The 8995-nt window shown below is 38.6% G+C and overlaps 3 protein-coding genes across 3 annotated transcripts in view; all 3 read right to left on the bottom strand.

The window, feature by feature from the left end:
- CBG07915 overlaps window positions 1–1841 on the bottom strand; it is a gene marked incomplete at both ends in the record, with an annotated part of 4769 nt that extends 2928 nt beyond the window's left edge. Inside the window, 6 exons of the mRNA XM_002631879.2 lie at window positions 665–789; window positions 1115–1220; window positions 1265–1330; window positions 1397–1504; window positions 1562–1694; window positions 1740–1841. Of these exons, the coding sequence (XP_002631925.2) occupies window positions 665–789; window positions 1115–1220; window positions 1265–1330; window positions 1397–1504; window positions 1562–1694; window positions 1740–1841 (640 nt within the window). The remainder of the gene's footprint in view (window positions 1–664; window positions 790–1114; window positions 1221–1264; window positions 1331–1396; window positions 1505–1561; window positions 1695–1739) is intronic.
- A 681-nt stretch (window positions 1842–2522) lies between these two features.
- CBG07913 lies at window positions 2523–2843 on the bottom strand (the record flags this gene model as incomplete). Its single annotated transcript, XM_002631878.1, has 2 exons — window positions 2523–2591; window positions 2706–2843. The coding sequence occupies 2 exons, from the start codon at window positions 2841–2843 to the stop codon at window positions 2523–2525; spliced, it is 207 nt and encodes a 68-aa protein (XP_002631924.1).
- Window positions 2844–3653: 810 nt separating this feature from the next.
- CBG07912 lies at window positions 3654–4325 on the bottom strand (the record flags this gene model as incomplete). The annotated part of the gene is made up of 3 exons (XM_002631877.1): window positions 3654–3727; window positions 3779–4263; window positions 4309–4325. The coding sequence occupies 3 exons, from the start codon at window positions 4323–4325 to the stop codon at window positions 3654–3656; spliced, it is 576 nt and encodes a 191-aa protein (XP_002631923.1).
- Window positions 4326–8995: the final 4670 nt, after the last annotated feature.

Raw genomic sequence — 8995 nt, 5'->3', positions numbered from 1 at the left:
GTGGCCTAGGTTTCTCACTGAAAATCCTCGTCCCCCGGCGGCACCATTTTTTGAATTTTTTTCCTTTTCAACGCCGTTTTTCGGGGATTTCGGATTTTCTTTGAATTTTTTCGCAATAATATTCGGAAAATAGATAAATTTTAACACATTTTAATGCAATAAAAATTTCTGGTCGGAGTCCCCCTTTAAATTGAAATTTTTAATAAAAATAGCTCAAAATTCCAACAAAAAATAAATTTAAAAAATGGTCCGAAAAAATGGCCAAAATTGCCAGAATTGGAAAATGGCCATAATTCTCAGAATTTTAATTTTCAATTTTCAAAATTCGATAAAAATAGCTATTCTAGACAGTTTCGGCCCGATTTCAGATAATTTTATGTCAATTTTGAGCTGTTTTACCGAGTTTTGAGTGTTTTTGAACGCAAAATTCAGCTCAAAATGCCTGAATACGGTCAAAATTGATTTTTTAAAAATTTGAAATTCGTTAAAATTGGCCAAAATTTATATTAAACGGCTCAAATTGGCCAGAAATCGTCTAGAATTCTCTTGAGCCGTTTTTCAAACAGTTAAGTTTGAAATTTTAAAATTTTAGAATTTTAATATTTTAGAAATTCTCAAATTATTGGAATTTTCAGAATTTTAGAATTTTCAAAAAATCCCAAACCTGCATAAATAAACCAATTCAATGCTCCAAGAGCCGCAGCCAACGGATTCGCATAATACGCCAAAAGTCCGATTCCAGCCATTCCAGTGACACCAGCAAATGTGAAGGCGTGCAGAGGGGAGAATCTGCAATTTTCAGACTGAAAAATGACTGAAAACAACAGTTTTTGGCCTGAAAATGGCTTAAAAATGTAATTTTTCAGACAGAAAATAGCCCCAAAGACCATTTTTTAAAGGGATTTTTAGGCCTAATATAGTGATTTTTCAGGCTTAAAAACCGGTTTTTTAGCTTCAGAATCACCTTTTTAAGCCAATTTTAGCTCATAAAACTTAGATTTAAGTACTGAAAATGGTCAAAAATAGGATTAAAATAGCGATTTTAGACCTAGCATTGGCTTAAAATAGCGAATTTCAAGCTCGAAACCCGGTTTTCTAGCTTCTTAAGACCAACCGATGCACGACAAGCACTCTACTCTGCGTTCTTCTCATCTGGGCGTCGTACGGTGCCTCCAGAAGCTGATTACACGAGTTGGCAGCCGATGAGAGGAGAAATGTGCCTGAAATTTTGAGCTTATCAGTTTCCTCGCCGTTTTTAGCTCACCAATCGTCGCTGCAGCTAGTGGAGCCGCTGCCACGGGTACTGGAGCCATCAGGAAGCCGCAGGTCGCTGAAAAATGCAAAAATTCGAAATAGATTTTCTGTCTATTTAAACGAAAAAAAGACGAAGAACTACCTGTTGAAGCAACAAATAAGCTTAATTTCGACTTGCAAAGCGCTAAATAATCGGCTGCTAGACTTTTCGTCTCCATTTTATACCATTGTTGGAGGTACTGATCGGTGACTGGAAGAAATTAAATTTTTGGCCTAAAAATCATTAAAAAACAGATGTTTATCATACCGATGATATCAATATCCTTCTTATGTCGTTTTCCAGATGATAAATCCAAAATTTGAAAATCCGGGCGAGATTTTTTGGATTCCAAAGTCTTCAAAGCAGCGGGCGCCGGCATTTCCTCGTCTAGCGGTTTTGCCTGAAAAATTAGAGCGTTTTATCCTTCAAAACCACAATTTTTTACCCTAGGAAGCACAGAATTCACTGTGGAAGTATGAAAAACGGCTTGACTCGTTGAAGGAGCAAAGCCGAGCCTAGAACACTGAAAAATGTGCCGACTGAGCATTTTGCGGGGACCCGAAGTGTCTGAAAATTTGGTTTCCTTGATTTTTTGGTCAAAATCCAAGAAAAATGAGCTAGAAAGAATGATTTCAGTGCATTTGGCTCGGGCGACAGCTGCAAAACCAGTATGGATTTACGGTAAACAACGCGCGCAAGCGGGATTTCGGAGTGTCGTTGTTGGCGGTAGTTTGAATTTGGTTTTTTGAATTTGGAATTTTTAGGTGATTTTCAGGTATTTTAAGTCATTTTTAGTGCTTTTCCCAGCTCAACACTTAAGAAAGCCTAAATTTTGTTGAGAAAAAACACGTATTTTCGCTCTAAACAACAGTTTCATCGCTCAAAAAGCATTTTTATGCCCAAAAATGAGAATCCTCTCAATTTTCGCACTTTTTCTCTCTATTTGCCTATCAGAAGAATTCGGGTACTGTTGGGAATGGATGTGCAATACACTTTTCTACAATGTGAGCTTCCAGAAGCTTCTAGACCCTAAAAAATCCAAAGTTTTCCAGTTCTGCCCCAACAAAACGCTGATTTGCTCGGAGGAGAAGAACAACTGCGTCTGTGCTGATTCCTGAACCAAATTATCGATTTTTTGAACTAAAAATGCTGTTTCTCGAATAAAAAATTTATTTTTATGAACAAAAAATGGGAGAAAATCGACTAAAAACTGGATTTCGCTGAAATTTCAGTACTTCCACAGGTCGGCGGAGGCTGGGAGCTGCTTGGCACGATCGGCGAACATACGGGAGTGCCCCTGAAATTCAAATATTCGAAAAAAGTTTATTTTTTCGATTTTTTAGTGAAAATTCACGGTTTTAGGTCAAATTTTCAGCACTTTTAACTGATTTTCATCTCCAGAAAGACCCACCTTCATCATTTCAGCCTTGTGGTATCCGGCGTTCTCCCAGCAGCGGGCAAAGTAGGCGACGGCCAGTGTGGCGGTCCACAGGCCTCTCTTGTCCCAGAAGGCCGTCTTGAGGAAGTAGGTGGCGGTGAAGGTGCCCATCGCTGAAAAGAATTTGAAGTTTTTGCGGGAAAATGGGGGGAAATGAATTTTTGCGAAAAAAAAAAACGAAAAGTTCTCAAAAACCGGTTTTCTGGGTAAAAATCCGAGAAAAAAACAAAGGAAAAGCATGAAAAATATATTAAAATCTAGCTTTTGCTTGTTTTCAGACACAGCTTCATTGAAAAAAAACGCCGGGAAATTGGCTTATTTTCTAAAACCCAGTATTTTTGGGTTCGAGCGATTTTTCACGAATTCACTTACAAACATGCTATTTTATCGATTTTTAGGCAGTTTTTAACATATTATACTGAAAAATTAACAAAAAACATGTTTTTTGCCCGAAAAACTGCCAAAAAAGAGTCAGAAAACTTGAAAAATAAATCGACGGAAAGAAAACAACGACACTCCGGCTATGACGACAGGCGCGCGTTGTTTAGCGAGAGTGCGACAAAGAGAGGGAATTTGAAATTTGGTTTTTTTTTGAGTGAAAAAGTGATTGGCTGGAAAATTACAGATTTCTAGCTGAAAATGATGGGTTTTCGATTAAAATTTCCTGTTTCAAAAGGAAAGAAAATTTGTAATTTTAATAGGACTAAGTTCATGTCGAAAAATAGTCGATTCTGTTTGAATTTCATGATTATTTATTGTTATAAACTTCAAAATAGAGAAGGAGAGACAAATAGAGACCAATGAAAGAAAAAAGGGCAAGGGGATGGGACTGGAAACGAAAGAAACGGAACTGAAGGGACCGGTGGAAATTGGATGGAAATGAGAGATGAACAAAAATGAGATTACGGTAGTTTAGAAGAATTAGTAGTACTGTCCGCCATTCATCAGATATTCGTTGTACTGCTGCTGTTGAAGATCGACTTGCGGTGGATAATCTGCAAAAGTTGAAAATCAGTAATTAAAAAAAAACAATTTCTAAAACTTACAATATTGCTGCGGCTCCTGATACTCATTCCATTGGTTATAGACAGCTTCAGAAGACGTGAAGGTGTTGTTGGATACGGATGGTGGGGAAGCAGATCCATTGTAGACGCCATCAGGAGGAGTGGAGTTGTTTGAGACGAAGACTGTAGGCGGCGTGGCACTTTCAGCAATAGACCATGGTGGTGACATCCTATATTGTTCCTGATATCCATTCCACTGGTTGTAGGCGGCATCAGAAGACATGGCGGTGTTTGGGACGACCGTGGCTGGTGGAGAAGAAGATTGGGCGATGTTGGATAGCTGCGACAACCCGAACATCTCATAAGCGGCCTGCTCGGGATCAAAGTCTTCCATCTCCATCTGAGGAGCCTCCTGAGCTGCTTCCGAATCAGCCAGCAGCTTTCGAAGCTCTTCAATGTACTTGGCGGCTTCCACAATCACAACTCTTTCCGGTTGGAAGTCGGAATCAAAGCGATGACGAGTCAGCCTGAAAAATACAAAAAATGAACCCATAAATTACAATTCAACTTACGCTCTCAATTCCTCCATGGACCGTTCTTCTTGGCTTTCCTGGCTTGCTCATAGGCATTTTTCCGTGCTCTCTGAGACTCGGTGTAAGTCTTCTTGGCGTTCTCCTTTCTTGGTGGCATAATGTTTTTGGGGTTCTAAAAAGTATACAAATTGATTAGTGGATTTTAAAAAGGATGTATCAAAAGGGTAATTGAAAAGATGAAAATACAGGAAATCCCCATTTAGAAGGTCTTGAATAACTGAAGAGATCGATATAAAGGAAGATCCCATGGACCGGAAGAAACAAGTGAATGAGGGAAAAGAATGACTAAATGACATCAACATGAGGGGGCGGAGCCTGTTTACGATGGGCCCCTCTATCTCGGGGAGACCACGCCCCCTTTCTAGACAAAAGACCAAGGGGAAATGATGACGTAGTAGGGTACTGTAGAAATGATGTCGTAGGAGAATACTGTAAAAGGATGCTGTAGGGGGATACTGTAGGAGAGACTGTAGTGACAATATCAAGCATTTTTGTATGAATGTACTGTCATAAGCAGGAAATCATAACTTCATAATAGTTATTTGCTGATTAGCACTACTATATCATTTTGAACTGAAACATGGATGCTCTTGTCTTAGCTCAATTATCTCGGTTTCTGGTGAAGATACCAAAATGTGATCAACTAATAAAATGTGTTAAATTAAATTTTATCAGTTGACTACTTTGTGATATCTCTATTAGAAAAAAAGATAAATATGTTTGAAGGGATGGTACACTTTACTGCTGTTGCTGGGAGCCATACTATTTAGTTTCTTGTCAATAACCCCTAAATGCATTTTGGGGATAAAAGTATATGCCAAGAGTTTCTCAAAAGGGACCGACAAGTCAGTGGGAAATACAAAGGAGGCCGACGTGTAAAACGGATCTAAAAGGGGATACGGCACAATGAACTGACGTCTTACTTGTTATGAGTTCAAAAAGAGAGGTGATAACTCACACTTTGGAATTTTTGCAAACCTTGGATTAAAATACTGGGAAGAAGACTACATAGAGTTGTAAAAATGTACCTAGCTAGGTTGAAAGTCCGATTATCTGAGTTTCTAGGATAACCTTGGAACATTGAGTTAGTGTCTTAGAGAGTTAGAGAGAAAAAGACATACCGTAAATACTGTACTAGAAGGGCCCCTTCAAAATATGTTGTTTGAAATTCAAAGATTTTAGAACGTTTTAAAATTGCTCAATTTCGCCGAAACGGACACATTTATCTGAATTTTGAACTAGAAAAAACGATGAAAATGTACGGAAAAGAATGACTGGAAAAATGGGAACCCCCTGTAACAGAAGGGCCTTACGGAGGTACCAATTGAGATGGGTGTCTGCACCTAGTCGGCAGTACCTTCATGGTCCCCCACTTTTTGGGAATATAGTGACAGAGTTTTATGATCAGCCTACCTAGATAATTAGCGTGACCGAACAGTCATTTTTAGATTAGGTAGAGACGGCTCGTGACACGTTCATGGTAAAAATTGGGCCGAGATTACTGTAGCTTTTCGGGAAATGCGATAAGAAGAGGATATAAAAAGAGACACTCAAATCACTTTGAGTGAGATTTCTCTCAATTTCCATGAGAGGAATCAGAAAGTGGTCAGCAGACAAAATTTTCATAATTTTATCATATTTCAGTCGAGATGAACATTCATGCCGGCTAGGAAGTGACATGTCGGCATGAGAATTTTGGTTTCGGCATGATAATTTTGCTTGCCGGCAACTCGGTTGTGGCCTGCAACTTTAGGGCGAATACAGGGGTGGATGCGGCTTTAGAGCGTTATTTGGGCGGCTTTTAACCGGAAGCTTCTAGACCTGTGGCAACTGCGCCGACCACCACCACCTTGGCGAATCTTGGGCGATGTTTGGGCGAATTTTAAAGGCGACGCGTGCCTCGCGTTACGTGCATTAGCATTTCTTTTCGAAATCAAATTTTATTATTTTTTCTCCTATTTTAGTGTAATTCATCTAATTTTCTTTGTCGTTTCTGTTCTAAAATGAAAAACCTTTTAGGTGGTAGTATCAAAAATTTGGTCCCATTGAGAGCATTCAATGTCTTGTGAAAATAAACTTAACCAATACTAAAGACAGCCTTCGTGTTGCTGAAAAAAGGATATGATCTTTGATAGTGAGTTCCGTCTCGATTTTGTAGTGTCTTTTTTTTTTTCATGGTTTCTCTACCATCTGGCAAATAAAACAATTTCAACTAACAGAAATGTTTCTCAAGAGTTTCTCAGATATGTGACCTAGAAGTTCATCTAAAACAGCTCAAAGATGCCCATAGGAGCCGGATTTTCCAGTTATTTTTTCAAATTTTCACTTATTGCGAAATAGAAGGACCCAAATCAAAAACTTCAACACGCAGCATACACAAAAAACGTTCATATTCTCAGGTTATGATTATACTGGTTTCTGATGTAAGTGACGTCATTCCTAGCTTCAATTCAGGGCTTGAGGCGGAACGCGGTTTCCCAATTAACTACCGTAAAAACTCTAATAGAAGGCCAGCCAAACCGTCAACTTTGAGACCAAATATCTCGATACTCGTGAAACATAACAAAAAGTTGTTAACTGATAAAACGTTTGTCATAATATTAGCAATATTTTAACAGTTGATCACTTTTTGATATCTCTTAAAAGAACCGAGATCCATGGAATCAAAGTTGACAATTTGGGTGGCCTTCTATTAGAGAACGGTTGTTTAAAATGACCAAAATAATGGCCAAATTATCGATTTTTGGAATTATTTAAATACAAACTGATTTACCCAAAATTCGAATGTTTTTGCAAGAGCAAATATTGAAAAAAAGAAGTAAACATAGAAAATGTGTCCAAAGGAAGATAACAATTCCTAGAGTTAGAAATGGAGCATCAAACGATTTATTGATACAAAGTCTTATTGAATCGAACTCGTCCTTGTAGAGAAAAGTGTGACTAATACAATCCAAAAAATTATTGTTTCTCTTCCGAGGTATGACTTTTTTTTTCGCAATGGGTTACAGAGATGAGTGGAAGAGATTTACGGAAATTTACGGAAGACGGTTTTTTTTTCAAAATGAAAAATGCTACCAAAAAGTTGTGAACGGACAAAATGTAGATCTCAATGAGAGTTATTTATTGGTATAAAAGTTATCTCATAATAGTGATGGAGAGTTGAGATATGGAGTTTCTTCCGTGTGCCGTCTTCCGTCTGGCACACGGAAGACGGAAGACGGAAGAAAGACTCTTTTTGAATAATCCAACGAAATTTCGATGCAAGTTTCGTAGCAATCGATAGCTCTCATTGAGATCGATCTACATTTTGTCTGTTGACAGCTTTTTGGTAGCATTTTTCATTTCGAAGATAAACCGTCTTCCGTAAATTTCCGTAAATCTCTTCCGCTCATCTCTGATGGGTTATGATTTTTCCGCAGAGATTTGCGAAATTTACTATTCAAAATGTTTCCAGATTACCAAATGCAAGTCGACCATCAGGAACAGTACGAACCATAGTTGCGAATTCTCTGGTCGGCCCGTCGAGAATTTTGGCGGGCCTGGCCGGGCCGGGAGTACCTACAGACGTTGATTTTTTTGAATTTATTTCGAAATTTTTGAAATTTTTTCAAAAATTTAGACAAAAACGGCCTATTTTTCGACCATTTCATACTTTGTTAATTTTGCTGAATAATGCAACCTTTTTCCTTTTTTAATTGAAAAAATTTCCCAAATTTTCATTGGAAAATTTTGAACAATGAATGGCGGGACGGGCCCGGCCGAGAAAATTCGTCTACCAGCCCGGCCCGGCCTTTTGCAAATATGGTACGAACCGATCAGATCCCAGTGGCTTCTTTTTCGACGTCCCAAAAACCCCCGAAGAAAAAATAGATAAAAAACGGTAATTACAGGGCGGGGCAAACGTTTGGCAACAAAGTTTGACGTAAGCTGGTGCGCGGCGGCATGATTTTCAGGCCTTGATTTTATGTTTATAATATTCCTCGTCTCTTAATTGGTAGATATGCAAAATTTCGTGTCTTTATCTCAATTTTTACGAAAATTGCATTACTTTCTTTAGTACACCTTCTTTGATGTTTATCCTGAACTTCTGGCACGCGCTTGACCACTGCGTTCATTGATAAGACACTGTTCAGCTCAGAGGCAAAACTCAATCCTAAAAATTGTCAAGTATAGGCACAATGTCCTTGGCTATCTAACAGTAATAGTATGTTGATTCTCTGGGGAGCCGATCTTCAGCAAACCATGCGTTTTGAAGGAATCACTTCAAATGGGGAAAAATCACTGTTTTTGGTGAAGCCAGGTCTGCAAGTGTACCAAGAATACTACTTTTAGTGAAAATCATACTGCCTGTATCATAATCTAACTTTGAATAGCAAATTTAGACATCCCAAAGATATATAGCGCCTGCTCAGACTGCAAAACATGTTCAGCAGGATTACCAAGCCAATTTCTCCAATTTGATCCCCGAGAAAGGATGGCCTGTCACTAGTCAGATAACAATACGATGGGGATTTTTATGCAGCGAACTCTTTAAAAATATGTTCAAGTTTGTTTTGAGACAATTTTGGATGCTCTCAAAAATATTCCTTCCACGGAATGGAACCGTTTGCCGGCAGACCACCCCCCGTGCCAGCATAAACGCAATCCGAAGAAGTTGAACCCGGCC

The sequence above is a fragment of the Caenorhabditis briggsae genome (assembly GCF_000004555.2).
Source record: "Caenorhabditis briggsae complete genome, chrII, whole genome shotgun sequence".
Lineage (NCBI taxonomy): Eukaryota > Metazoa > Nematoda > Chromadorea > Rhabditida > Rhabditidae > Caenorhabditis > Caenorhabditis briggsae.
The sequence above is the reverse complement of the archived record's forward strand: the minus strand, read 5'-3'. Positions and strand labels throughout refer to the sequence as shown.